The sequence below is a fragment of the Sphaerulina musiva genome, assembly GCF_000320565.1.
Source record: "Sphaerulina musiva SO2202 unplaced genomic scaffold SEPMUscaffold_2, whole genome shotgun sequence".
Taxonomy (NCBI): Eukaryota; Fungi; Ascomycota; class Dothideomycetes; order Mycosphaerellales; family Mycosphaerellaceae; genus Sphaerulina; species Sphaerulina musiva.
In genome coordinates this window covers 1,845,754-1,872,485 of record NW_016017384.1, presented here as the reverse complement: position 1 = coordinate 1,872,485, position 26,732 = coordinate 1,845,754, and the positions used below count along the sequence as shown (strand labels likewise).

At 53.7% G+C, this 26,732-nt stretch overlaps 11 protein-coding genes across 11 annotated transcripts; 7 read left to right on the top strand and 4 right to left on the bottom strand.

Moving 5' to 3' along the window:
• Positions 1–465: 465 nt before the first annotated feature.
• On the bottom strand, positions 466–4,894 carry SEPMUDRAFT_147399 (uncharacterized protein). Its single transcript, XM_016904276.1, has 3 exons — positions 1,933–4,894; positions 1,249–1,793; positions 466–1,189 (listed from the first exon to the last, which is right to left on the bottom strand). Exons 1-3 carry the CDS (start codon positions 3,005–3,007, stop codon positions 686–688), a joined length of 2,124 nt encoding a protein of 707 aa, XP_016763665.1. The 5' UTR covers positions 3,008–4,894; the 3' UTR covers positions 466–685.
• SEPMUDRAFT_139242 (NAD(P)-binding protein) lies at positions 3,653–5,317 on the bottom strand (the record flags this gene model as incomplete). The annotated part of the gene is made up of 3 exons (XM_016902899.1): positions 3,653–4,491; positions 4,582–4,827; positions 5,302–5,317. 3 exons carry the CDS (start codon positions 5,315–5,317, stop codon positions 3,653–3,655), a joined length of 1,101 nt encoding a protein of 366 aa, XP_016763664.1.
• SEPMUDRAFT_147398 (MED6-domain-containing protein) lies at positions 5,316–7,298 on the top strand. Its single transcript, XM_016904275.1, has 2 exons — positions 5,316–6,937; positions 7,009–7,298. The coding sequence occupies exon 1, from the start codon at positions 5,537–5,539 to the stop codon at positions 6,698–6,700; it is 1,164 nt and encodes a 387-aa protein (XP_016763663.1). The 5' UTR covers positions 5,316–5,536; the 3' UTR covers positions 6,701–6,937; positions 7,009–7,298.
• Positions 7,299–7,686: 388 nt separating this feature from the next.
• SEPMUDRAFT_147397 (mitochondrial carrier) lies at positions 7,687–9,147 on the top strand. Its single transcript, XM_016904274.1, has 2 exons — positions 7,687–7,840; positions 7,911–9,147. The coding sequence occupies exons 1-2, from the start codon at positions 7,759–7,761 to the stop codon at positions 8,753–8,755; spliced, it is 927 nt and encodes a 308-aa protein (XP_016763662.1). The 5' UTR covers positions 7,687–7,758; the 3' UTR covers positions 8,756–9,147.
• Positions 9,148–9,645: 498 nt separating this feature from the next.
• On the top strand, positions 9,646–10,551 carry SEPMUDRAFT_105786 (uncharacterized protein; the record flags this gene model as incomplete). Its single annotated transcript, XM_016900591.1, has 1 exon — positions 9,646–10,551. The coding sequence occupies one exon, from the start codon at positions 9,646–9,648 to the stop codon at positions 10,549–10,551; it is 906 nt and encodes a 301-aa protein (XP_016763661.1).
• A 1,884-nt stretch (positions 10,552–12,435) lies between these two features.
• Positions 12,436–14,316, bottom strand: SEPMUDRAFT_131208 (uncharacterized protein; the record flags this gene model as incomplete). The annotated part of the gene is made up of 2 exons (XM_016902405.1): positions 12,436–13,471; positions 13,634–14,316. 2 exons carry the CDS (start codon positions 14,314–14,316, stop codon positions 12,436–12,438), a joined length of 1,719 nt encoding a protein of 572 aa, XP_016763660.1.
• A 308-nt stretch (positions 14,317–14,624) lies between these two features.
• Positions 14,625–16,220, top strand: SEPMUDRAFT_147396 (uncharacterized protein). The gene is made up of 3 exons (XM_016904273.1): positions 14,625–14,730; positions 14,788–15,064; positions 15,118–16,220. Exons 1-3 carry the CDS (start codon positions 14,659–14,661, stop codon positions 15,270–15,272), a joined length of 504 nt encoding a protein of 167 aa, XP_016763659.1. The 5' UTR covers positions 14,625–14,658; the 3' UTR covers positions 15,273–16,220.
• Positions 16,221–16,460: 240 nt separating this feature from the next.
• SEPMUDRAFT_114630 (uncharacterized protein) lies at positions 16,461–17,030 on the top strand (the record flags this gene model as incomplete). Its single annotated transcript, XM_016901104.1, has 3 exons — positions 16,461–16,670; positions 16,756–16,831; positions 16,912–17,030. The coding sequence occupies 3 exons, from the start codon at positions 16,461–16,463 to the stop codon at positions 17,028–17,030; spliced, it is 405 nt and encodes a 134-aa protein (XP_016763658.1).
• Positions 17,031–17,933: 903 nt separating this feature from the next.
• Positions 17,934–18,795, bottom strand: SEPMUDRAFT_105783 (uncharacterized protein; the record flags this gene model as incomplete). Its single annotated transcript, XM_016900590.1, has 2 exons — positions 17,934–18,179; positions 18,367–18,795. 2 exons carry the CDS (start codon positions 18,793–18,795, stop codon positions 17,934–17,936), a joined length of 675 nt encoding a protein of 224 aa, XP_016763657.1.
• A 505-nt stretch (positions 18,796–19,300) lies between these two features.
• On the top strand, positions 19,301–24,514 carry SEPMUDRAFT_147395 (uncharacterized protein). Its single transcript, XM_016904272.1, has 3 exons — positions 19,301–20,226; positions 20,313–23,636; positions 23,704–24,514. The coding sequence occupies exons 1-3, from the start codon at positions 20,139–20,141 to the stop codon at positions 23,799–23,801; spliced, it is 3,510 nt and encodes a 1,169-aa protein (XP_016763656.1). The 5' UTR covers positions 19,301–20,138; the 3' UTR covers positions 23,802–24,514.
• A 191-nt stretch (positions 24,515–24,705) lies between these two features.
• SEPMUDRAFT_147394 (N-terminal nucleophile aminohydrolase) lies at positions 24,706–26,607 on the top strand. Its single transcript, XM_016904271.1, has one exon. It carries the CDS (start codon positions 25,112–25,114, stop codon positions 26,357–26,359), a length of 1,248 nt encoding a protein of 415 aa, XP_016763655.1. The 5' UTR covers positions 24,706–25,111; the 3' UTR covers positions 26,360–26,607.
• The last annotated feature ends 125 nt before the right edge of the window (positions 26,608–26,732 follow it).

Sequence of the window (26,732 nt, the reverse complement as noted above, 5' to 3'; positions counted from 1 at the left end):
ATGTACCTTAGTACCAGAGGTCTGCTGGGTCTGCCATACGATACTATTCTTATCGGTATCAGGTACATGTACCTCGCTAGGTAAGTAGGTACTGTAGTCATCTGATCTCCATGTTGTCATCGGAGGAATCGTTATCGGAGAGGTTGTCACATCGGAGGAGACATCTTCACCGGAAACAAGAGTCTTACCTCACTTCTACATGTGCTTTATCGGACCTATGCGGGATACAGCAACAAGTGAAGTGAGACCCGCAGCCTCAGCGAAGTGAAGAAAAAAAAATCACTCAGGCCCACCTACAGAACCGACCTACCTTAGGCTTGTTTGGGGTATGATGCGCCCTGAGCCATCACAGCCCTCTTTCGCTAGTGACCAAAAAGTGTCTCTTGGTATGTCAACCAGTCAGTCAGTGCTTGGGTATAGTTGTAGTTGGCGCTCAGATAAGAAAGGCCTAAAACAAACGTTTCACCCAGACCGGGTCAGGAGATCGTCCGATATCATCTGATAATCAGCTAGCTGCAAAGCGAGTACCAGCGTGAACTGTACAGATATATGAGTGTGCCTCAAGACGGTCGTCAGCAACCCCATTCGTTTCAATTCAAAAAAAAGTCGTTCCATCATGCAGTCGTTTCCCAAGACGCCTAAGAAAATGCGACTCCGCAAACCATGTCCTGAACTCCACGCCATGCTACATCGCGCCAGCCTGCAGCCAGGGCTGCAGGACATCGAGTTCCGCTTCTTCCAATACTCTTCCGCTCGGTCTCCTCTGCTGAGCCCACCCGTTCGGTTCTTCCATGACGGCAATACTCGGCAACCCTAGGGTCCCACACATGCTCAGCGTTCTAAGCATACTCACGCTCTCCCGCATGGTCCATTGCGAACTCGTCCTGCCATCAAGAGCCGTGACGAAGATGCTGGGGAGCTGTGCGTTGGAGTTGTTTGCGGACGAGAGAATTTGTCGTTGCTCATCAGGTGGCGGGAGTGTAACATTCTGGAGCTCGTACCCAACAAGACCTTCCATCTTCATCATCAGAGGTTTCAGGTAACGAGACTCCTTGCCACGCATGGAGGAGAGTCGATTGAGTAGGGTTTTGAGGTATTCTTTTCCCTCGAGGAAGGTTGCGGACGTGTCTCCAGCAGTACACCGCAGGACGTCAGCGAGGCAGCCTGCTATGTCGGACAACTTCTGCTCCTGGGAAAAGAAGTCAATTTACAATGATCTGGTCGCATCATGGTGCTCATAAGACTTACCATGCCAATGCCATGAGAGTCCAGCGCAATTGGGCTGGCTCCATCGGTAATCTCTACCACCCTCCGAGATATCTCGACTGGGTAGTCTAGCCTCATTCCACCTTCACCTTGGCTCCAGATCAAGCCATTGCTGACGCCCATCTGCCATGCCAACACGTGAAGCCACTCGCGTGTCACGCTAATGTCCAGACGTTGTGTCTCGGTGATCTCACCAACAGCTACCGCATGCGCGCTCGCATCGAGCTGCTTTTGGGTTCGCACGAGCCACGCTTCGTCGCAAAGACTAGCTCTCCTCGAGCCGCGCCAGATGCTGACGAAGCTATCGTCCACGGCGCTGAAGAGGTTGACCAAATTGACAAATCCGTTCAGCAACTGCGGATCCTCGCTTTCGAATACCGAAGGCAGCGATATTGATGCGCTGAGTCTCGTGCGTTTTCGCCGCTGGACAGCATATGCTCTTTCCGTGATGAACAGGAGATAGTAGATACGCCTCCGCCACTGTGCGTCGATAGGATCCAGCTTCTCGTACAACTCTTCCTCGTCCACTAAAATTTGCAGTTCACAGGTAAGCACATGTCTTGTTGCAAATGCGGACCGTTTTTCAAATAGTCTGTCTGTCCCCAGGCTTATCGCCGGATGGGGACAAAAGCACAAGGAATTGCTTCGAACGGTCACCGTACTTACAGCTCATATTCTCGGAGAAAGTGATACTCTCCTGCAGGAAGTACCAGGCTCGATTGTGGTTCTCATGATTGCCGTAGTAGCAGAACAGCAAGAAGCTAGTCATGAGATTGAATGATGTGGCTTGCTCTGGGTAGTCGAAAAGCATTCTTTCCCGCAGACATTCTTCGGCAAAGAATGCGTCTGTCTTTTTCGAGGGATGTATTGAGGGTGGTTGCGGTATTGATTCATCTAATTGTACAACCGTAGTCGCGCATAGCGCACACAGTAGAGCGTACATCTCCGAACTCATGGAGGAGTGATTGGAGTACTGGTAAGGATCCAAGAACACCGAGCGATCAAATACAGGCATGATGGGGAACATGTGTTGAAAGAATAGCTGCACGAACGGCATGAACGCCTCAGGAGTGATCGCGCGGCGACTGTAGAGCTCAGAGCTCATCGGTGTGAAGACTTGCGATTGTGCCTCACTGCCCGCTGCTATGGACTCAGACTGCTGCGTGTTCGGAGGTATGGGCCGCGTTTCTTGATGGGGTGCTGGTTCATGCTTGACCAACGGAACCTGCGGTGCGTAAACCGGCTGTATATGTGGCATCGAGGGAGGCAGCTGCTGGTGGTACGGCCGCTGGTCTGGCGCAACACTGGCGGTCGGCTGCCCATATGCAATCTCCTGGCCTTGCGGTGCTTGACTCGGAGAAGCGCCTGGGGGTACACTACCATTCGTGCCCCATCCCCAGTTGCTGCCGAACGGTTGTGTCTGATTTGGACTGAGCGAACCCGCAGAACTTGGAGCCTGGGATGATGCGTCGTGATCTATGCGCCGCAGAGCATGCAACACGCGTGCGCTCCGCAAACCTTTGGGACCTTTCTTCTTCGGCACGGCCAGGTAGGCACAGCGTATGCTCGCCTTCTTACAGGGCGTGCATGGGTCTTGCCCATCACAGCGCACCTTTCGTTTGCGACAGCAGTCACAGGCGCGCTTCAGTTGTTGTTTCGGCGCGGCATCATGGCCTTCACGCTTTGCGCCCGAGCTGGGTGGCACACCCGCAGGTTGTTGTGTTGTCGTCGTCGTTGTCATGTCTGCAAGCCTGTTGAACCACTCTCGCTTCCGGCTGCTCGGAGCCGTATTCGGTCCTACTCAAACGTGGCGCGTCTGCAGCATTCCCCCCAATATTCTCGTGGTATCGCGGACGAGGCGTATGAGGTGACAGCGGGGGCAGTCGTCGCAGCGGGGGGCGGAGGGCGGTCGGTCGGCGGTGGTGTGTCTCGGAACCAGAGTGAATGTGCTGCGGGAGGAGGCTGCGTCGAAGGCGGCGGAGGTCGCTATTTCCAGCGCTAAGCACGTCGATTGTGGGGGTGGGTGTCCACGCGGCGAATTTGGGTTATTATACTACGACCCTCCCGCAGTGCCGCAATGCGCCGGCAATTGAAGGTCGAAAGGCGGCAGGAGGCCTGACACAGGATATTGGGCGTGGCCAGCTGTCTCGCACGCAGTCCATAATACCGTAAAACGTAAAACAATAGTGCCAGGCAGCCAGCACTCGTGCATAGGAGGTAGGTAGTCCAGAACTCCCAAGCCCGTGTCTATTCGCATGCTGTAGGGCCGGTGCCCCTTGCAGGCATTCGGCCAGACCCGAGAAAGACCGGGAACATGCTCGCATGCAATCCTGGGAAACACCGATCACCAGTGAGCTGTGAGAATATACTTGTCATTCGGCGAATTTCAGCTGGGAGTCTGTATGTCCCCAGTCTTCTCGATATCAGCAGCACCACTGCATTCGCTGAAGTCCTCCAGTTCTTCGCTGACGGTCTTGAGCTTCTCCTTGACTGCAGTGACGCCTTCCACGCCTACAATATGCCGCGCTGGGGGATTGTCATGGCCGCCAATAGCTGCAACGGCATGCACCGTCTCTGCTACCAGTCGCTCCTTCATGCCTCTGCTTAGCGGCGCGTACAGGCTCTTGACGTCGTCCGAGTACAGCTGATCCCCAGTGGTCGGTTCCGCGGAGCCCTCAATTTTGTCGAGCAGAGATGATAGGATGTTGCGTGACAGCGGAGCCGGATTGTTCTCGTCGGTATAGCAGGCCATAGGAGGTGCAGAAGTGATGCGATGTGTGAGCACATTGACTTCCATGTTCGGTTGTACAATAGTCATTCTGATGTTGAACGGAGCAATCTCGTACGCGAGACTATCACAGTAGCCCTCGATTGCCCATTGACTTGCGCAGTACATGCTGAGACCCGGTGTGCCCAGATGGCCAGTGACGGCAGTCATCAGGAGGATGTGACCATTCTTCTTCTGCCGGAAAATGGGAAGTGTAGCCTTGATGATGTTGACAGGGCCGAAGAAGTTGGTCTCAAATTGATCCTTGACCAGACTCAGTGTCCTTGGGCTCTGTGATAGTTCCTCGACCGTTCCGACAACGATTTCAGAATGGCAGCAGAACAGTATATCGATACGCCCGAAGCAACGAACAGCCTCTGCAACCGCCGACTGGCACTGACCCATGAGTTTTACATCCAGGGCTACCACGCGCAGCCTGCTCTTCCACAGCTCTCGGTCTCGCGATGCCCTCTCTGCCCTCTCCTTGCCCCTCTCTCTCCTCCCAGATCGCTCTCCCCCTTCACTGTCGTTGTTGTCATCGTCCTCGCCGTCCTTGGTAGCAACGGCAACAGCGGGAGTCGATGGCGCACTGAGCTCCTCTAGAAAGTCCTTGAAGTCCCGACTCCTCTCCTCCTCCCGTTCGTACTCGGTGGGTTGCACACCCGCAGTGACATAGTCGCCATGCGCGAGCAAATGCGTGCACAGTGAGATGCCAATGGGGCTGTTGGCGCAGGTCAAGAACCACACGCGCGGTGCATTGTGCGTAGGAAATTTGGGCGTTCGCGGCAGCTTTGCTTCATTTTGAGCGGCCATTCCTTCACTCCCTCCCTAATCTCTCCGTCGATATTAGTTCTATTCTCTCCCTTCCCGTGCTCTCCTCTCCTCTCCACTGCGCCCGCTCCGCTGCTTCGCCGTCCCGACTTCGGTGGATGTGTCACGCGAGACTGTCCATTCACGCAGCAGCAGCAGCAATAGCTCGGCGAAAGACGACGGAGCAATGCATCAAGTGACCTGCGTGCCCTGTGCATTGGCGACAATGGGGAGGCTCTCTCGAGTCTTCATCGCCGACATTGAGACCGTGCGAGCGAATCACAGGCATTACCGCGGCCGCTGCAAGGAAAGCTCTGGAAGCTGTCGGCCGTGGGGCTTGAGCCTTGAGAGTTCGAATAGCACCGACAACTTCCCCACGCGGAAAGGCACCAAAGCCGTGAACTATGCAGCAACCGGGGAGCTTGTCTCGTGCATCTTCATGTGAAATTGTGCATTACTCACTCCCGGCCTCATCGCTGCACTTCACTCGAGTCCTGGAGGAGCGAGAGCCTGAGGTGGCGTCCGAGCAGGAGGCGCGCGTCGCTACCTACCTAGCTGTATAGCTGGCCCCGTGGCAGCGGCGACGTCGTGGTGAGAGAGAAGTGGCAGCGCATCCACATCACCACATCGGCACCAAGCATCGTTCCTGCACACTCCTTCGAGGACGACCGACTGCACTTTGCATCTGCAACCATGGCTGCCACCGCCCCAGCAAAGGACGAGATCGTCCATGCCCATCCAGGAATCGTGGACTGGTGGGTGAACGAAATGGGCGGCAAGGCGATGGACGAGAACATGATCCACCGCTACATGACCGAGTCTCCGTTCTTCGAATGGAGTAGCAAGAACGGGCTGCTGTTCGAGCAGGGAAAAGTGGATTGGGCGATTCATACCATGTGCAACAACCGCAAAGCACTGGAAGAGAATCTCAGGCAAAAGCCTGGTCTGGAGTTCATGATTGTGCAAGAGCCGCAACCTGTGGCAGACAAGGAGTTGGCGGCGCAGGGCGTCACCACTGGCGTCTATGTGATACGAAAGCAGGACCGACAGAGGGCAACGCCCGGGCCACGCGTGCGGCCCCCCAGTGTCATCCTCGAAGATAGATGGGAGCTCACCGTTCTAGGCACGTATTTCATTGTTGGGCAGAATGTCTATCAATCACCGAGTGTCTTCGATGTCATCGAGAATCGTTTGCTCTCTGCCGCCAGTACTCTGAACAAGTTTGTGGACACCACATTGGCACTTCCTCGCTATAGCCCAGCGTCAGGCTATAGTTACCTTCCACAAAGCCAAACGTCGAAGCGCACCGCCGCAGTGTCGTTGGCTGGATCGCCTGCAGGATCTCGGGAAGGCAGTGTTGTGCCCGGGACAGACGCGCACTCACTCCGTTCGGGTTCTTTGGTGCCAGACTCCACCATGGCGACCTCGAAAGCAGCATCAGATTACGACCAAATTCGTTTGCTGGCGACGTCACTTGCAATGTCAATCAATTATGCCGATGACTACACTGACGAGAATCCTTTGATGGGTGAGCCCGGCAACTTCAAATTTGCCATGACTGAGGCTGCGGTGAAGAAACGGAGAGGCGAGGAAGAAGTCGCTGCCGCGAAAGCCCACGCTGAAAAGCAGTCGAGTTTAAATAGCCGTGCGGATGCTGCTAGGGCAGAGACAGTCCCACCAAAGGTCGAAAAGGCTCCCGCAGCCTTCTCGACAGAGACGAAGATCAAGAATGATGAGAAACGCAAGAATAGCCATGCAAGTGGCAAACGCAAGAAGAGCAAGAAGGGCATAAACAGCGCAGGACCAAGTCCAACAACGCCTAGTGCTAGCTCCGCTCCAACGCCGAAGGCTGGTTGACCGCACGAAGTCAGTATTCGGGAATTAAGACTACAACTTCTCAAGTGGCCGCAGTCACGGTGGATGTGGGCAGGCACGTATAAGGCATAAAATGTTTGCTGTGGTATCACAGAGTAAGACCCAAGCCAGCACCAGGTGTCCCTCGAGACATTCGAATCACCCACCACATGCTCTAGTCTGGGCTTCAGAGTTCGCATGTGCACTTCAACGCTATGGAATACATCGTGAGTATATAAGGTACTATCCTTTCCCTCGGCCAAAGACGCTTTGTCCTTGGCACTGAGGCACGCTGCTGACAAGTCTGTCAGTTTTGTTTGGGGTTTCGTGGATGAGGCTCTCAGTAATTGTAGGGTCTAGGACCACAGGCAGTATGTGTCAGAAGCAGTGTCGGAGGAATGAGGGCAGTCGTGAATGACCACAGAGGATATCTGAGGTGTCTTGGGATTTCGATCTCTCCTGCTCCCCGGAGCCTGACTCACGCCCATTGGACTCTTGGACACTTGTCTCCTTTTCGCAGATGGGCATCGATAGCAGTCGTCATAATGCACGCGTAGCCAAAGTCGCAGTCCATTGCCGTGGCCGTGGCCGTGTCCGTGGCCGTGTAAACAAGCGTTCACAGTCCCCGCAACCTTTCATCACATGTGCAGGATCAGTGAGCGTGTCGCGAGGTGTCTATCGTGAAGCCGTTTGTCATGTGGGTATTGATGACACCGATGGCCACAATACACATGTAATGGGATAGGACTCATAGGAGGCAGAAGAGGCACATACATGTGATGATGTAGTGGAGAAGTACTGTACCTACCAGGTCCCTTAAGCTTAGGTAAGGTACTTATGTGAGGTGTAGTGACATCTCGGCTCTGGACTAGACTAGTTCTGTACTGGTCCTAGCGTCAAATCGCGAACCTAAACTGCATCACAATTAATTTTGTTGCAATCCTTCGTCACACAACCACCGACATTCCCTTCTTCATTTCTGATCATTTCATACATCCATCGATCGCGCATACACAGCGACTGTCTCCTCAGGTTGTGAGATAACCACTATCATCGTCAACATGTCGCCGTCAATTCCCTCGCCCAAGGCCGGCGCTGGCCAAGTCGAGAAGGAGTCGGGTCTCGCTCGTGTCCTCGGTGCTGGTACGTCGATATCGCTGCGAACGGGTGCAGTATTGATGGACGGACGAGTGTAACTGACGCTATATCGCAGGATCTGCTGGTATCGCCGAGCTCGCCGTCTTCCACCCCGTCGACACGATCGCCAAGCGGTTGATGTCCAACCAAGGCAAGATCGTAGGAGCCGCACAGCTCAACGAAGTCATTTTCCGCAAGCACGCCAGCGAGCCATTCGTCAGACGATTCTTCACCCTCTTCCCCGGTCTGGGATACGCCGCAGCCTACAAGATTCTGCAGAGAGTGTACAAATACGGCGGGCAGCCATTTGTGCGAGACTACCTCCAGACCAACCACGGACGCACGTTCGATAACGCTTTCGGCAAAGGGAACGGCAAGGCCATCATGCACGCAACCGCTGGATCGATTATCGGTATTGGAGAGATTGTGCTCCTGCCATTGGATGTGTTGAAGATCAAGAGACAGACAAACCCAGAAGCCTTCCGGGGACGTGGTGTGATGAGGATTGTTGCAGACGAGGGCTTTGCGCTCTACCGTGGTTGGGGATGGACCGCCGCACGAAACGCGCCAGGATCATTCGCTCTCTTCGGTGGTTCGGCGGCGGCGAAGCAGTATCTGTATAAGCTGGAGGACTACAACAAGGCTTCGTGGTTGCAAAACTTTGTTGCTTCCATTGCTGGATCAAGCGCATCTTTGATTGTCTCTGCGCCGCTCGACGTGGTCAAGACGAGAATCCAAAACCAGAACTTCGAGGTCAAGAAGTCGGGCTTGAAAATCGTCTCGGACATGGCACGAGTGGAAGGTTTCTCTTCTTTCTTCAAGGGATTGGTGCCAAAGCTGCTCATGACGGGACCGAAGCTCACTTTCTCCTTCTGGTTGGCGCAGACACTCATCCCACTGATCAACAACAAGCTGGGATAGGCACGGGCAGACACCCAATTGTATGATAGGCGTTCGGCGAAGGGTACATGTTGTAGATGCGTTGCCTGGCGATAGAGCATCGAAAAGGCGTTTAAGGCGGAAGCAAAAAGACGGCTATCACTGCCGCATATGGCACAGGTTTGTGTATTTGAGCGTTGCGTAACTTCACTTACTGTATTACAGTGCAAATGAGTGTACATAGGATAGGCCGCGATAGGCAGTGCTGTCTTGTATAGCATAGCTCGCGAATCAAGCTCAGCTCAATTCTCGATCAACATCAACCATCTGCTAAGCAAAGCATGCGCTAGGAAGCGGAGCGCAAAAGCAAAAATGACATCCCAACACCGCTGGAAGAAGCAGACAAGGACCCACTGCTAGCGAGAATGGAGAAGGGAGTCTTCGCGAGGTAAAAGGAGATGCGAAGAACACAGGCGTCAGTGAGCCTCTGCTGTTATCCATGCGTAACACTACTGGCTTTTTGGATATGTGATGCTCTAGGAGGTACTACGAGATAAGAAGCAAGAATTGGATCGATATCTCGTGCTCTTCTCGAGGCGCAGCAGTTGGCATCTGAGACTGCGTGTCGCATTGTGACAATGGCCTTGTCACAAGCCACACTTTGTAAGCCTCGACTCTTCACGCTGCGACCCGCATTATATGCTCACAGGACCTTTCCTCTCTCAAGAATTTGACGACACGAGAACGTGAAGAGCGTTCTCATCGAGACCCGTTACTAGCTATCGATTCCATAAAATATGCAATATGCGGATGGTAGAATGCACATCTCTCTCCCCTAACAACCGCACCTGCACAGCACCATTTCAAGACTACATCCGCTGCGACACATGGAAACCGCCTCCGTGGCGACATCGCCATTCTCCCCCAACACAATGGCAACAAGGGCACCAATACCAGAGCCAGTCGCCCTCAATCCGCAACATCCTGCCACCTCAGGCCGTTCGGATCTGGACACACCAAGCCCGACCAGTTGCCAACGCAGAGACCCGTATCATCCAAAGAAGAAATTCTCCTGCACTTGGCCAGGATGTACTCACGCCCAATTCACGTGCCCTCATAACGTGGCGCAGCATATTCGAGAGCAGCACACATATGATCGACCCTTCAAGTGCACATACTGTGCCGCGTCCGGCACAGTGAAAGCATTCGCACGACAGGGGACTCTCAATCGTCACGAACGCGATATTCATAAAGTGCATCGCAACATCCATCACGGTCGGGGTCGTAAGCCAACTGTTGGGTTCAAATTCGAACCGCAGGTTGTTCGACCTAAATTCAAGGGTTTTGGTGATGCTGGACGACAAGGCAGTTCTCATCGTTATTCGCCGCGAATTTCACCTGCCCAGAGCAATATCATGGCCTGGCAATTCCCCGTCGAGCCGTCGAGCAGCCCTTCGCCAATGGCTATGGCTGACGAACAGCTGCCGGAAACAGGTCGTCATTCACTGTTTCACCTATCTCCCCAGCAGCCACCTCATCGACCAGTCACTTATACCACCACCAACAGCTCGACATTCCAGCTTGGCCCAAATGTTACTCCGCCTATCGGATCAACCAAGCAGCCCATCGACACCTTCCGGACCATTCCCGGAGCCACCTACCCGACGGATGATACAGACTCTACATTTGACGAAATCTGGGCCTCACTGGAGCAAACATCCCGCAGTCTCAGCCCCTGTCGCCACCTTCCAGTGGACATCCAGCAACCAACTGTACGATTTTCTCTGGATCAAGTCGAAGCTGGAAATGATGAATTTGCCACTTGGTGGAACATTTAGTCCCGTACTCGTCAGGACCCTGGGAATGAATTCTCGCTTGAGGGATGGGCAATGTTCGCCTGGCCAACTTGAGAGCGATAGAATGGGACAGGAACTTCGACTTGTTGGAGTTTTCTTTTGGAGGTCTACAGTAGGCTTGCTGGCAGCCTTTCTTGCTCTAGATCATCGGAGGCGGGCTATCGAAAATCCGCCCTGGACTTGTGTGAGTGACATGATGGTCAGTTAAGACTAAATGCATGGCAGATGACAATTGCAAGCAGGAGCAATGTTTTCACAGTAGAAGATAAGCAGCACATATATGTTTAAACGCAAGCTTATTCTCAATCGTCCGTTTTCTCCCGTCGTCTTATGCTTTTACCTCGTCGCAACCACCTCGTCACCGGGGTTGAAAGTACCTGTACATATACCTATTCCAACATCTACTCTCAATGCCACTGAGGTAGAAATTCAAATCAAGTCTATTGATCAAGCAGCAGTATCAACAACAGTGGCCAATGTCAAGAAAAACTGCCGACTGGATGGGTTGAAAGACACTTGCTGTTGTTACTGTTGGGCCATTGAGGCGCACGTACATACGGTTGGCATGGTGGTCCGGAACTCCGAGCTACTCCTACCATGTATGCCCTACCATGCCCTACCTTCTAGGGTCTTGGTATTTCCTTCCTACATACAGCACCATGGCCAGAAGCAGTTGGAGCATGGGGCTGGTGCAATGACACGGTACGGTGGTACCTGGCCGACTTGGAACTGACTGATGACGGGCGGTCATTAGGAGCCCGAACCAAAAAGTCTCGACTCTCACTCAAATCACGGAAGACTGTACTGACTCCGTCCCGAAAGCCAGCCCTAATGATATTTCTCTTGCCATGTGGTATGTACTCTCCAGGGAAAAACAAAGAGGAAGAAATGTAGGGTTAAGCAAGGAAAATGAATATATCAATCTCGAGAGGCCCCCAGCCACCCTCCCGCACCCCCCTCTCCCCCCCAGAAATCGACGAGTAGCTACATAGGTAGTACCTACTGTACCAAGTTACTACCTTACCATCGACATCCCTTCGGTCCTGTACAACAATCATATCTTGGCTTCCCCAACAAAATATCTCTCTTCATACCTAACAGAAAAAAAAAACACCACAAACTTTTCCAGTCGAAGCATTGATTCATCCCCAGGGAGAGGGGAAGGGGGGTTCACTTCAAAAGATTTACAGGTAACAAAACGAAAGTCTAGGATTCCTTGCTTTGCGAATCTGCGAACCGTCAAGGTAAGAATGAAAACCCCCCCAGAAAAAGGAAAAAGGAAGAAAAACAAAAAAGAAAGAAAGAAAGACATGGAATGCAATGTGGGCATGACCATGCTTTTACACATGCATGTCATGCATACCTACAGTACATAGAGGTACCTTTGGGGAAAGAGAAAGGTTTGCAAGGCTCTCACTCTCTTTCTCTCTGTACTCTGGAGTATGTACTATGTACAATGAGGTATATATTTCTTTCTAGTACCTGGATGTATCTATATAGCCTATTATAGGTACTACCAATCAATCTGAATAATCGGGCATCGATCGGGGGTAATAGAACTCGGCCAGGGTTTTAGTAGATGAGTGGATGGATGGATGGATGGATGGATGAATGAATGGATGTCGGCTCTTCGGGAGCTCGCCGGTCGACGCTGGACTTGATGGAGAGACTGGCTGACTTGTTGGGCGTTGATCGAAATGTTATTGTCTAAACGTTCATTTTGATTTCATGTTGTTCAGTCGTGCGACGGAGCGCGGTCACCAGGTCATGTATGTGTACGTTCCATTGTACTGTCGAGCCGGTCTCTTTTGTTCGCAATGATGGGAGCATATCCTTTGAATGTCGCGAAAGGTTACCTTTTGGCTGTTATTCAGAATGAGAGCCATTCAAAGTTGAACTGTGAACAGAGACATTGTGGTTCTGCTCGAAAGCTCTACTAGCAGCCTCCTTGGCCGCCAACACATCTTCGCAGGGATAACCATGGGGGCGCATGTCTTGTACCTCACGTCCCTCTCGAGAAGAGAGAACATCAAGCCCATTGCGGCGCTGCTGTTCACGACGCAGAGGATCGGGCAACCTCTGCACATCCTTCTTGGCGCCTCTTTTCTCCTTTCCCACCAAAGATCGTGCGGTCGGGCACAACCAAAGACTGGGAAAGATGGATGCTTCGAGATTTTCGCGTCTCTCGAGGTCGTTTTCGATTTGCTTGACCACAACTCTGTTACTGGTGACGGTCGTGTTTCCACTGGCCCAGCCATAACCAAATACAGATCCATTGATGCTAGTCATGTTCTTAATGATTTGAAGAGCGACGGGATGTAGAGTTTCCTGGCAGTTCTTGTCATTTTGGTCCACTATGTGGATGGGCAGCTGCCATGATAAGGGAACTGGATATGCTGACCATTGCTGCATTTGTTCGACCAGCTCGATATGCGTCTTGCGCGAGTCGTCGCCCATCATGATTGCAGTGCGAGCTTTCTCGGATGGAGTGCCAATGGTGCTTACAATCTCGCGCATACGTTTGGCTGCTTCCTGCGTACAGACGAGGCGTCGATCGGCCAGTGCAGGATACAGGAGCGAAGGGAGCAAGTTTTCGTTGTCCTCGATCTCTACTTGACGTTCCAAGGACTTGTGAAACCACGGCTCCTTCGACACTCTCGCGTGGCTGAACTCCGAGACAAGTGCGAGTAGAATGGTACAATCGATATTGAGAGTGCTGGAGAAGGCGTCCATGGGATTGGGTGCCATTACGCGAACGGCGTTCTCAATGGCTGGCGTCTCGACGACACCTTCGCCACAGAAGAGTGTTACGCCCGCAGACTTGCATTGATCTAAGACGGCATCGACCTCTTTCAATTCGCCATATCGTATGCGAGGGAGTATGAGACGGACTTCGGGCTTTCTATGAAAACGAATGTGGATCAGCGCTCGATTCTGATCCATGGCTGTGATGTGATGTGTGTGTGTGTGTGCGTATGTGTCATGATCGCTGTCGTCGAATGTGCACCACGGTCGACATGACAAGGGTCATTGCAATGCCCTCAGCTTAAAACCTATGACTTACTTAGTTCGCACTCGATACGACGCTGCCGCAGAGCAAAGCTCTCGAGCATTCTTCACGAGCGGGATGTCATCATCCTCATCATCGATGCGAGGAGGGAGACCATCCTCAGCTTCGTCTTCCGACCCTCCAGAGTCCCATCCTTGCTTGGCTAGATCCATGAGAATTCGATGCTTTGTGACAAGCGACACTTTGGTCCATATCAAGCCTTGCTCACTGATCAAATCCACAGTGACGGCTGCATTTCGTGACCCCTTCTCGCTTGGTCTTTTGATCCCAAGATTGATGTGATACATAGCTTGTGACAGAGACTTGCCAGGACTGTTGTAGTAGACTCGCTTTTGGAGAGCCGCTACCTGCCCGGACCGCTTTGCCATGCCCCATACAGTCTCCAAGAAAGGGAGGTTGCTTGACTTTGCCACATGACCTGTCGTTTCGGTGGCAGGCTTACTCTGTAGCTTCTCGAGCATGGCGAGCTCAGATGTGATGGTGCCACGAAAATGCGCAGTTTCGACATGGCTCTCGTGCCTGATTGCTCGAAGATGTTGCCGAAACTGCTCCAGTTCTATGAGTAGGACTTTCGCTCGGCTGATGAGATCTGACAACAGCACTCGGATCTGGCTATCCTGAGCATCGAAATCGGCCACCACTTCGTCCACGGGGGGTAGTCCATTCGCATTGGCCATGCTTGTATCTGCAGTGGCAAACTAGCAATTTCAACACGAAAACTTGATATATGTTTGAGGATCTTTTTGGGATAGGCGAGCTCGCAACACTTCATGAGCAGCTTGAAAGAGCGGTTGGTACTGGTTGACCAAGTCGTTGATATATATATAGGATAGGTAAGGTGGCTGGTGGCCTGGCCTCAGTATGTGCAGGTGCTTCATGTGAAATTCGAGAGTGAATTAAAGTTCGAAAATGGAAAGTGGGGACAAGGCCTCCAGGCATTTTCGCATCTCCGCTCTCTGAGAGATCAACCTTCTTGCTCTCAGGACGACATCAACATCTACCAGTCTCTCATCTCGAAGATGGTCCTACTCGGAACGAGTGAGGAATGGCAGCAGCAAACGTCGCTGCTGCTAGAAGCGCGACCGACCACGGTGCGTACAAGGCGCTTTTTGTCAACATGCTCGGCCACGCGCTTATCGAACTATTAGACACGCATCACCACGAAGTACAACATTCCCAATCTTGATTCGCCCAAGTACCAGCAGAAGTTGAAGAAGCGGAAAAGAGACGCGAATGGCGAGGACAAGGATGGCACAAATGCAACACCTCTCGTGCCGCGCGCGACACTCACGCTCAAGGCGTATGATCCAGAGTCGGGCGTAGTACTGAAGTTCAAGACCGATCGGGCTGCCGAAGTGGGACGATTGGTCAACGGGCTGGGTCGTGTAGGAAGACAGATGGCTGCCCTACCGGAGAAGGAAGAGAGTATGGCTTGGCTGCTCAGACTGCCCAACGGCGTGTTGCTAACGGGTTTCCAGCGCAAGATAGCAAAATGGAAGACGTGGTCGGAGCGGAAGGGACTACAGAAATCGCGGCGCAAACCTCCGCGTCTGCTGCGAGTGGCGCCAAACCTCAGTCCCAACCTCAACAAGCTGGCGGCGGCGGCAAGAAAAAGAAGAAGAACAAGAAATGAACCTGCTCCACTATAGATGACACGCTCCGCATCGATTGCAGTTCAGGGTGTGATTGTGGCAGGCCGCCGGGTTTCTTCACGAGGCCCACCGGCTTTGACATTTACGCTCCCATATCCACAATATGACCGAAGGCCGGGACGGCCCCATCCTGTGGAGATCGTGCACTCGAAGCCAAGCTCCGCATGACATGTTTCGGCTTGGCTGTAGTAGAAGCACTCATACGAGAGGTGGATCTCGACGCTCCATTCCAGGCATGTAGGTGAAGGTGCAACATACTGTATGCACTATCGGCATCGCAGGCTTGGCGTGGAGCCGATGTCCCGTGCGGCTGTTCAGCACTCAGCGCTCAGCGCTGAGTGCTGAACGTGAGATGGTTCTCTGTGAGCATACCTGAGGTATACACAATCTTTTTTCAAGAAATTGTAATCAGACTGGCATCCAGCCGCCATTGACGAAAGACTGCATGGCAGCAACAACACTAGCAGATCAGATGTTTCGGCGAAATGGCGGAAGAAACAAAGTCGCTAGGTCATCGCTGCCATTGCGCTCGCCGTCATCGCAGCACGTGGCTTGCCTCTGCCACACGGCTTGTCGACTCGTCTGTCGTAGCTGAGAGGTCTCACAACCAACATGTCATGTCTTCGGGTATGCATGATTTGGTGTGTTCGCCTGCAAAGTCGTACTGGACTGGACATTACGAGTTCAGTGGGCTTGGGCTTAGGCTTGGACTTGCGAATGAATGCTCGCTGAGGTCGCCACTCTCAGCTGCTGCTTGCGATGGCAGCTCGGCTTGCCAGCTCTCCCGAGTTCCTAGCTTCGCCCAACAGCTCTGCCAATAATCATGTGGAGCACAGCACGCACATGTGATATCGATATAGATACATGTAGGAGGTAGTAGTGGGGCACATACCGTCTCCAGAACAAATCACACATACATGTACGGTACCTATGGAAAATCTATGGTGGTACCGACCGGAACATCCACCTACCTACGCGCGAGAATTGCACCTACGTACCTACCTACCTTCTTACCTACCTACCTATACGTGCAGCCATTGTTATGCGAATGTTAGGTAGGTAGAGCTGCGTTCCTGCTCGATCGTCAGGTCCTGGGAGAAGCATGGCGAGCGCTGCTTTTCATGATGCTGTGCATATGCTTTCGCTCTCGAGCTAGTTAGGCATCGTCGATGCCCCCAGTCGTTTCGATACTGCTGGCCTTGGATCGCGATAGCATCTTGCGAATTGTCGTTCGTGCTCAAAGGTCAGCCTGGTCAGGTCTTGTCGCCGCTTGTCGCCGCTCCATCACAAGCGATTGCGACAACATGATCGACATGCCGCTGTTCGGCAACGATGTGATGCTCCACAACGGAGAACCTGATGTTCCGATCTTGCTGCGTGTAGATACTAGGAGGTACACTACTGTATCAAGTTGTGCAGCTTGTGCTGACGCTAGCTCACGCAGACTGGTCTGGTTTTCGACAGGGCATCTCCGTCTGTTGCTGGGGACACCCTTTACTACTGGCCAGTCTGGTCTATAGTCATGTAAGCACCCTCCAAGGTACACCATCACTGGGACCCCAGGCACAGCATCAAATCAGTCTGGGACAACCTTGCTGACTGAAACCGCTTGACGATCAGGTGTGCCTGTTTTAGAATGGACTGTGATCATTGCACATGATGGTGGCAGCACGTATGCGAAGGACCGCACACGTACCTCTCGCAAGGTTCCAGCTGAAGCAAAATTGGGACACGTCTGAAGAACGGGGTATATGGTGCGGCGTTTTGGGGCGTGCAGAAGAATCATCGTCATCGCCATCATCGCCATCATCACCAGTCAGCACCGTGCCCTGGGCAATCAAATAATCAGAGCTGTTGTTATTAGGTATGCTGATGTCGGAGATATGCCTCATTTCTCATTGCCAGACTCTGTGACCGTCCTGACCCTGTCGTGCTAGCATACTCGTTGACGCACGCTTGTCTTTTGGTGGTTGTGTCACGTTGCACTACTGGGTAGCGGCAACACCTGGTACTGTAGTCTCCAGACTTCTCCAGACTCGCGTGCCCAAGCGCGGCCGACGCTGGCACATCCTAGCAAGATCGGGAAGCGAAGCCAATCATCCGCGGCGCATCGAAGAAACTGACGACAACGCGCACTAGAGGCGCACGAGCTGGAGCTCGGCCTGCATCCAAACCCTTGACCTCATCCCCAGATTTCGACAAGATGGAGTCAAGCGTGAGGCGTGCTGTATAAGCGAAAGCCTCTACCTTACGCCGCCGCTGTGCGTGCTCAGATGAGTCGTGCCCAGCCGAAGAATAATGCACATTGGCACGCACAGCTGTCTCTCACGCATCCGAGTCATATATGCCGCGCAGCTGCCGTCTCATTCGCCGGGAGGCGTCCTGGTGGCTTTCCCGTCCTAGTCACCTGGTGATGCCTGCGAAGAGGCTCTGCAATAATTACAGTAAACCAAGACAGCTGATTTGCCTTCCCGTCCCCGGACGATGCATCCTTCAATAATAATCATCATCCTCTCATTCAATGCCCGGCTACGGTGAAGGTCACGCACCCGCTCGCACTAGTAAGGAGAGTAGCGCATCGCATCGTCTCGCTCTTCGCTCTGTGGACCCTTCTACGGCAGGGTCTCGCGGCGTCCAGCACTTCACTGGAGGCTGGAGGCTGGAGGGCAGTCAGAAACACCGGAAAAGCGTGTGCTTCCCGCTGTGACAGCAGGACTAGTCTCCTGCGCGGCACGAGAGCGGATCACGAGCGAATGTGGTACTGTACTGTACTCAGTGGTGAGTTGATGAGCGGACCGATCACCATTACTGTGGTAGCGCCGCGACGCTGATCCACTCTCTGGGTCACGGCTCTGCTGCTGCTGTTGCTGCTTGCTTGCTGCTTGCTGCTGCGGCCAGGTGTGTGATGCTGTCATTACTATTGCTCTTCCGAAGAGGCATCTCCACCACGCCGATGATGCAGGCCCGCCCCTCGGCACACCTTACACGAGAAGTGTTGCTTGGCCATGCCTATACCTGGTGATCATGGAGGTATGGCAGGCTGGCTGGCAGAGTCGCAGAGACGGCGGAACATACCATCCGCTCTTTGCCACCTGGGGGTCCTGGGGGTCCTGGGGGTGGTTCGCGATGGCCATGCACAATTCCTAGCTTACCGCAGGCTAGGCAGCCCTCTGCTTCTGGTGCCCGTCGGCGAGCCGCACAGTGCACATTTGCTGTTTCCATTTGCGCGCTGCGGGCCTTGCATTGGAAGAGGAAAAGCGGCAAGCCAGGGTCTTCGTTCGAGCTCTTCCATTCCCGTCCGCTCGCCGTGGGCCCCTCGGACTTTGCACAGACAGCGTTCCACACTACTAACGACGCTGCCGCTTCTTGCTTTCCAGCCTGCGCCTGCTGCTTGCTTGCTTGCAGTCTTGGCCGCCGTTGGCCGCTGAGCGCATGGGCGCCGCAATGCACAGCCAATCCTCGCCCACCGTCGAGCTGCAGTGCGCGCATACAGCGTCCACGCATTAATTGACGCAAGCGGCCGGCGCAGCGACGGGCGCGACAACAATAGTCGTGAATGACACACCGTCACCGGGTGATGTGCACAGATGTGCATGGCCACTGCCGCACTACCGTGCTCTGACTAGTTCTTCTGGGGAAACGCAGGCAGACAGCCAGGCAAGCAAGCAGGCAGGCAGGCAGGCAGGCAGGCGGGCAAGGCAGACAGACAGACAGACAGACAGGCGAGCAGGCAAAGCATACGGCCAGACAGACAAGGCAGGCAGCAGCAACCTGGGGCGAACAGCGTCTCTCCTGGATCGCATCTGCCGAGCTCATCAGACTCTCAAGTAAGCATTATTATACCTGAAACTTATTATTTACCAGCTAGCCGATCTTATGAGCAACGGGAGCACCGGAGCGTCGTCTTTGATCTTGGTCGTTCGTCTTCTCACACAACCTTCTCCAGACCCCAGGTTTTCCCCAACCCTCGCGCCACCATTGCCACTTCAGCACATAGAGTCACTTGCCCATCAGCTTCTCGCGGTAGCCGCAAGTCCCATACCATCAATACCCTCGAGTCATCGACCCAGAGCATCGGGCTTCCCCATTATTCAAAGTCTAGACTCGCATCGAGGGCAAGCCAAACGTAGAACCAACGCGAGCCATCCAGTAGTTCGGGCAGCTGGGGCCCGCCGATGCATAGAGTTAGACGCTTGCTTGCGCTGGCTGTGTCTGTGTCCCTAGCAGGAGTAGCAGAACTCTATTATTGCTAGCCTGGCCTGGCTCCCGCATGCCAGCTGACGAAAGCACAGCTGCTTCTTCGTTCTTGTTCCGACGGGATAGGTCCTACCTCTGAGCAGCTTGAACTCGTCTGTACTGCTGCTGCGACACCAACGATACCATCCCAGGACGGCTCTTCCTTCGATTCGGTCTCATCGTACTGGAGTTCCTGGAGTGGCGAGGCGTCTTCACTTCTGCTTCACGACTGCAACCTCGATCAGGTACCGTCCCGTCCCCTCCACCACGCCCGCCCAGGCCCGCACCTGCCCACATCTGGAACCAGGAAAGGAAGGAGCGATTGGATCGAGTCGCGTCCGCCATTGGAGCAGTTCTACCGCGACTTCGGACAGCAGCACATCGCCGTCTCTTCTATACCGTAACCACAACAGTACTTGGAGCAGTGCAGCACCTCGAGCCCTCTCCAATACTGTTGCACATACGAATCCTGCCTGTCGAACTGCGAAGTCGCACCTTTGCAACAACCACCTCGAAAGCAGCCATCTCCGCATCTGTACCGCTACAGAGACCTTGCGAGCCTCGAGAAGCTGCAGAAAGGACAACTCTGTTCGTTGTCCGAAAGTCGGAGCATGCATGCAGAGGCGGTCACAAAACAAGAGCCAGAGAGTGATTCACCGGGGCCGGATGCGAGTACCACAGGCCCTTCAGCTTCGAATGGTAGGTCCAATACTCAGAGGGAAGGAGCCGTTGCTGAACCTCGGGCTCTGTGCAAGATGTGACAAGCTGATAGCGAGCAATCGCAGGTTCCAAACCATCGACCAATGGCAGCACAGTAGCTGAAACCAACGCTGCTGTGAAGCCCACCTTTCCACCACCCAAAACAGACAAGCCGCGGCCGCACGTATGTCAAACATGCACACGGTCGTTCGCCCGACTGGAGCATCTGAAGCGACATGAACGATCACACACCAAAGAGAAACCATTCGAATGTCCGGAGTGCACGCGATGTTTCGCCCGCCGAGATCTGCTCCTGCGGCATCAGCAGAAGCTTCATATGACCAATGCGACTACGCGGCCACGAACGGGTAGGCGTGAGAGTGTGGCTGGTGCAAATGGCAACGGCAGGGTGCGCAAGAACTCGGTGGCAAACATCAATGTGAGCGGACTCAATGGTGCTGCCTCGAACCAGGTCAGACCTCGTGCAAACACGATTAGCCATGTTGATTTATCATCACTTGGCTTGATCGACGATCAGGGTCAGGTTCAGCGTATGAATGTGCTGGGCATCGGTATGAACGACAGCAACTTCATGGGTGGTCTGCCTGGTGTTGGGCATTTCGATTATCGCGGCATGTCGAGTGCTTTGGGACATCATGGTAACGTTCACGGCCTGCCGAAATTGGACACTCAGCACATGGGTCACTTGGATGTGACGAATGCGCTTCGAACTGCGCCCCCTCAGGCAAGCTTCGCCGGATTCGACCTCGATCAATTATTCCCACCGAACACGACAGTAAATCCAGCCGCACTGCACTTTGGCTCAGCCGGTCAAATCACTTCAAGCAATGTGCCCTTTGGCCTGGATCCTGGCATCAACCAACAAGTTCCTGTGGACGATGACTTTGGCTGGATGCGAAACTGGGGGTTGCTGCATGGCAACGACCACGAGAATGCCGTCGACGAATCCTCGCCTTCGCGGATCAGCAGTGGTGATAGCCCCAGTGACTTTCCTGAAAGCATGACAAACAGTCAAGTCGGGATGCCAATGCAAAACAACTTTCAGTGGCAGCCACAAGACCTTTCTCTCCATCAAACATTATCTCACTCATCGACTGGACCCTTCCAGCTGGACGGACTTGGAAATGGGTTGCCATCTCTGGACCAGCAGCACGGCACAGTGTCTCCGGCAGGCTTGCAGGATCCTACGCCCACCGGGGACGCATACTTCCAACAAGCTATGATGCAGCATCAAACCAATGGCTCCGGACAGATCAATTCTTCGCAAGCTGACGTTGGACAGGCCCATGGCGCGAATTATTTTGGCAATCCAGTTTCTAACGTGGACTCTGAGAGCCCGAGCATGTCTTCACCGTCCATGACGAGCAGTACCAGCGCCCGACAAAGCTCGATGACATCGATATCTGCGGACTCGATCACGGAGTCAACAAGACAGGCGCTTTTGAACAGCTTGTCGCAGCCATCACTTCTCGTGGGTCACCACCAACGGAAGTACCCTCAGCCTGCCGTGAGCTCTCCGCTCTCTGCTGGCGCCGCCGGGAGGACATCCACGCCCGAGGGCATCAGCCTTCCAAGCCGTGCCGATCTGCAGAGATACATCGAGGCTTTCATGCAGTATGCCCATCCACATCTTCCCATCACCCATTTTGCGACAGTGACTTTCAATCCCGTGGACTTGGTCTCGCCGCAACAGGGATCGCCATCTGCATCAGCGCCGTCGCCATATGTCACCGCGAATGGTCCGCAGTGCCTCATCCTGGGCATGGCCGCCATCGGTGCTCTTTACGAGTATGATCATGTCGCATCCAAGGGCCTATTCGAAGCTGCGAAAAAGATGATCTCGCTTTACCTTGAGGACAGGCGCAAGGCAGACATGGCTTCAGCAATCAATCGGGAGGCGTCTCATAGCACAACACCCCTGTGGCTTGTACAAGCAATGCTCCTCAATGTTATTTACGGACATCACTGCGGAGATCGTCTTGCTGCAGAGATTTCCAGCAATCACATTGCAGCATTGGTCAGTCTGGCCAGGAGCGCCAATCTACAAACACTGGATGCACCACATTCGGCGAACGGCGATACGGCAATGAGCAACGGCGATCAAGGTGATCTACACGCGACCTGGATCAAGTGGAAGATCGCGGAAGAGCAGAAGCGATGTTTCTTTGGCATTTTCATCCTCTCAAGTCTATTGACGGTAGCTTACAATCAGACTCCCTCCATCATGAACTCCGAAATCTTGCTCGATCTTCCTTGCGACGAAGAGCTCTACGAGGCACCCTCTGCGGAAGAGTGGCATGCTCGAGGAGGCCTAGCGAGCGTGGAGGAGAACTCGCTCTCGTTTGCCGATGCTTTGAGCAACCTCCTCACAGCGAACCAGAGAGTGCACAACTTCAACAATGGCAACTTCGGTAATGTTAGCAACAATTTGCCGGTGTCCGAGATCAAACCGAGCACGTTTGGCTGTCTGGTCTTGATCAATGCACTACACAACTATATCTGGGAAACGCGCAGCAGGCATCGCGGACGGGAATGGACAATGCAAGAGACGGACGCTATGATAGCGAACATCGAGCCTGCGTTGAATGCCTGGATGGCGGCATGGAAAGCGAACGAACGACACACGCTCGAACGACCGAATCCCTTCGGACTAGGCCCTCTCGCTGCAGACAGCATACCACTCCTGGACTTGGCGTACGTTCGTCTTTATGTCAATCTTGGCAGGACTGCAGAAGCATTCTGGTCGAGGGACTTCAACAAAATGGCGGAAGAGCTAAAAGTGTTCAATGATTTCTCAGATGGGACGTTGAGTGATGCCAAAGCGCAAACGGACGCACGGAGGCAGTCTGTGAGCAGCTATCCGGACCACCGGAGTCTTACACAGCGGCGGGTGTCACAAGCTATGCCCAATGATCAGGCATCAAGAAGAAGAGAGCTGCACCTGCGGAAAGCAGCGGCTTACGCAGCCGATGCACTGACTGTTGCATGTAACTTCAACCTCACGTACTCCGATCCGCACGCCCACGAATTGCCCATCCAGGCAGCCATCTGCTTCCTCGACTGTGCGCATGTGCTTGCAGAATGGTCGGCCACAGTGCAGGAGCGCACTGGTCAGTACATTGGCGTTCTTGGGCGCGATGTTATCGATTTCGGCGACGTCCCCGCAGTCATGCTTCTGGCACCGGAGGATATGGAGATGCTTCACAAGCTCGAACAGATCTACAAGAGCATGAAAGATAAACACCACTACCAGGAGGACCTATTGGCCATGAACCCCAACGGCTCCCAAGCCAATCTGCACAATGGAGTTGACCTCGACCGATGCGGGTATGGGAGCAAGATCATGAGAGTGACAGCCATGATGTTGGAGAAGGCCGTCATTTGGCCAAGTAAGTTCAGCTCACAGTTGATACATTTTTGGCATATGGAACGAGGCAGTCGCTAACATTCGTATAGTCACTCATGTCATGGCAGCAGCTCTTGAGACCCAAGCTGGACAAATGGACCGTCGAGCATTAAGGTCAGTGGGCGAGCTACCGGAGACTCCGGCATAGGGTAGCCGCAGCAAAGCAGCGTCTGTCCTCGGACGTCTCATTTATCACGAAGATGTGGATCGCGCATCGACAACCGCTCGAGCTCACAAACGACTTTGAGCGCCAGAGATCGATGATGGCGCGCGCGCGCGCGAAAAAGAGATCGGGAGAGAGAAAAAGGGGAGAGAGAAATCCGAGCATGAGAAGACGTTCATCATGCTCACCATGGCCCCCGATGGATGGGGACATTGTACAGAAATCAAATGCAGCCGGGGGCGAACATACTCTCCCGCCAGGGGACGTGCAAGTCCATTACAACCAACAAGAGAAAAGTTATTTGACGCATTTTCGGGTATCTGAGGATCAACGCATCGCTGTCGCTCCATGAGTCCATGTTTGCCACCTTAATCATCACGATGTCCTTTGGAGAGGATGTTTTCCAGTCGGCAGCCGCATTATGGAGTTGGGTGCAGTCGAGGACGGGAGTGATGATATTGATGATGATGATGATGATGACGACCTTGCTGGCGGGTTGCAGGCAGGGAAGTATTATTGTATGGTCCGAGGTACAGTAGCTCTGGAGGATATGATTGGAATCCATTACCACAATTACTGTGAAAGGGGAGCGGACCCTCGGGAGGACAGCGAAGGAAGCGGACGGGTCAGGATTATTAGTTGTTTGTCGATATGTCGATCAATGCTCGACCTGCGCAACGCGACTCTCGCAATGGAAGAAGGTATATGTATATATATATATATACCAAGTTATCAAGACGCCGTCTGATATGGCGTAACGATTCGTGTGCTAAGCACGCCATTTCTATACCAGATGTCTATAGTACCTAGTTTGTCTGGGCCCAGCCCGTCCCATGCAAACCACGTGCACAAGCCACGCGACACCCAGCGATCCAGCAATCCAGCGATCCAGAGATCCAGAGATTTATCCAGAGATGATCCAGACCAGGGAACTCAGGTACCTTCTGCGGGAGAGGCGATGAGTGGTCGCGCGTGGTGCATGTCCAGTACCTTAGCAGTGGTGCCGCACTTCAACCCCTCATCACCACACCCGGGAACAGGAAACCTCCCACACTCCTGACAGTTGAGACTAAACGACACGAGACGACACGCGACCGCGACGGTGACCGCGACGGGGAAAGACGGCACGCGACGGGGCAACACGACACGAGACGAGACCAGCCAGAAAAGACGCCTTCACTGACGCTTCTCCCACTCGACGACGCAAGCATCATCAAGGAGGTTCCTGACCTTACATAGGTACCTATCCAATCATCCATCTTTCCATCAACTTCCATCCCGAAGGGAGGTCGACCATGTGCCGTTTCCTCATCTACTCCGGCCAGTCGCCCATCCTCCTCTCCCACCTCATCACCAGCCCCACCCACTCCATTCTCACCCAGTCCTACGACTCGCGACTCCGCCTCGACACGACACGCCCCCATAACGGCGACGGCTTCGGTGTGGGCTACTACACCGCCGCGAGTGGGCGGACGGCCGGGTCCAGACGACACGGGCTAAGCAATGACGCGACGAGCACCGCCGCTCACTCCGACTCCTCTCCCTCTCCCTCGGCCGCCGACGGTGTAGATCTGGGCCCGGAGCCCTGCATCTTCACTTCCACCATCCCAGCGTGGAATTGCAGGAATCTGGAACGACTGGCGAGCAAGACGGTTTCGCCGCTCATCTTCGCGCATGTCCGCGCCAGTACCGAAGGAGCGCTCTCCGACTCCAACTGCCATCCTTTTGCGAGAGGTGCGCTGATGTGGATGCACAATGGCGGGATCGGAGGCTGGAAGCTCGGCGTCAAGAGGAAGCTGGTGAGTGATGTGGAGGACAAGTGGTTCAACGTGGTACAAGGTTCCACGGATTCCGAATGGGCGTTTGCGCTCTTCCTGGACACCTTGGAGAAGTTCGGGGGCGTGAACCCCGACGACGAAGAGCGGCAGCGCCATGGATTTGGCCATAGCGTATTGCGGAAGGCAATGCTGAAGACGATCGAGAGGATCAATGGCTACATTTCTTCCTTACCCGAGGAAATTAAGAACGGAGAGGATGTGCGGAGTTTGTTGAACTTTGCCATTACAGACGGGAAGAGCGTGGTGTGTACACGATACGTTTCCAGCAAGACGGACGAGGCTGCGAGTCTATTCTTTAGCAGTGGTACAGACTGGAAGCCTCAGCCGGATAAGGATGGCATAGTGGGAGCACGGCCACAGGTTGGAAAAGGAGAGTATAAGATGGAGCGCCGAGACAAAGGGGCAGATATTGTGTTGGTGGCAAGTGAGCCGCTCACCTTTGAGCGTGATAACTGGGTGACGGTGCCGACGAACAGTGTGGTGACGATTCACAATCAAAATGTGCTCATTCATCCCATTCTGGACGAGCACTACAACTTCACGCCCAGCTTCCAGAGAAGTCAGCAATTTGCTGCGGCCAAGGGCCAGACGATCGGAGACGGCCTTGCGGAACAACAAAGTAACAAGGCGGCCATTGTGAGAGATAGCTCCGTCGAACCGACCATGTGCGGCGGAAGAGCCATGGCAGTAGGCGCTGCATGCTGAGCGGAGCCGAGATGAGGTAGTGGCTCTATCTCTGAAAGTCGAAAATGGCAAGCCCAGCGCGGAGGATGGGGGCTCAGAGGCAGATTTCTCAGATGCAGGAGAGGACACAGCAGGCCTGTCTTGTAAGTCTTGCCACACATACCAATGACGAGGGAAAATCAACAGCTTTACCTCCAGGAGGTAGGGGATTGTAGTATACTGTAGTTGATAGTGCATATGTTGCATAAAATAAGCGTGTTTTGTACTCCTACATGACCACCATTACCTTTCCACTACACAGCTAGGAGGTACCTGTGTACCCCGGTAGTCATCCGCCTAGAATATTCCACACCGCTTTCTGAGCTCTAAAAAGTATACATGTCGGCATAGTAAT

Coding starts and splice junctions, on each gene's coding strand:
- SEPMUDRAFT_147396 (XM_016904273.1), top strand. CDS start 14,659: ATGGTCCTACTCGGAACGAGTGAGGAATGGCAGCAGCAAACGTCGCTG. Junction 14,731..14,787: donor TAGAAGCGCGACCGACCACG/GTGCGTACAAGG, acceptor TCGAACTATTAG/ACACGCATCACCACGAAGTA. Junction 15,065..15,117: donor CCTACCGGAGAAGGAAGAGA/GTATGGCTTGGC, acceptor ACGGGTTTCCAG/CGCAAGATAGCAAAATGGAA.
- SEPMUDRAFT_147397 (XM_016904274.1), top strand. CDS start 7,759: ATGTCGCCGTCAATTCCCTCGCCCAAGGCCGGCGCTGGCCAAGTCGAG. Junction 7,841..7,910: donor CGCTCGTGTCCTCGGTGCTG/GTACGTCGATAT, acceptor GCTATATCGCAG/GATCTGCTGGTATCGCCGAG.
- SEPMUDRAFT_147395 (XM_016904272.1), top strand. CDS start 20,139: ATGCATGCAGAGGCGGTCACAAAACAAGAGCCAGAGAGTGATTCACCG. Junction 20,227..20,312: donor AGGCCCTTCAGCTTCGAATG/GTAGGTCCAATA, acceptor GAGCAATCGCAG/GTTCCAAACCATCGACCAAT. Junction 23,637..23,703: donor GAAGGCCGTCATTTGGCCAA/GTAAGTTCAGCT, acceptor ACATTCGTATAG/TCACTCATGTCATGGCAGCA.
- SEPMUDRAFT_147398 (XM_016904275.1), top strand. CDS start 5,537: ATGGCTGCCACCGCCCCAGCAAAGGACGAGATCGTCCATGCCCATCCA.
- SEPMUDRAFT_147399 (XM_016904276.1), bottom strand. CDS start 3,007: ATGACAACGACGACGACAACACAACAACCTGCGGGTGTGCCACCCAGC. Junction 1,794..1,932: donor TTTCTCCGAGAATATGAGCT/GTAAGTACGGTG, acceptor TGCAAATTTTAG/TGGACGAGGAAGAGTTGTAC. Junction 1,190..1,248: donor ACTCTCATGGCATTGGCATG/GTAAGTCTTATG, acceptor TTCTTTTCCCAG/GAGCAGAAGTTGTCCGACAT.
- SEPMUDRAFT_147394 (XM_016904271.1), top strand. CDS start 25,112: ATGTGCCGTTTCCTCATCTACTCCGGCCAGTCGCCCATCCTCCTCTCC.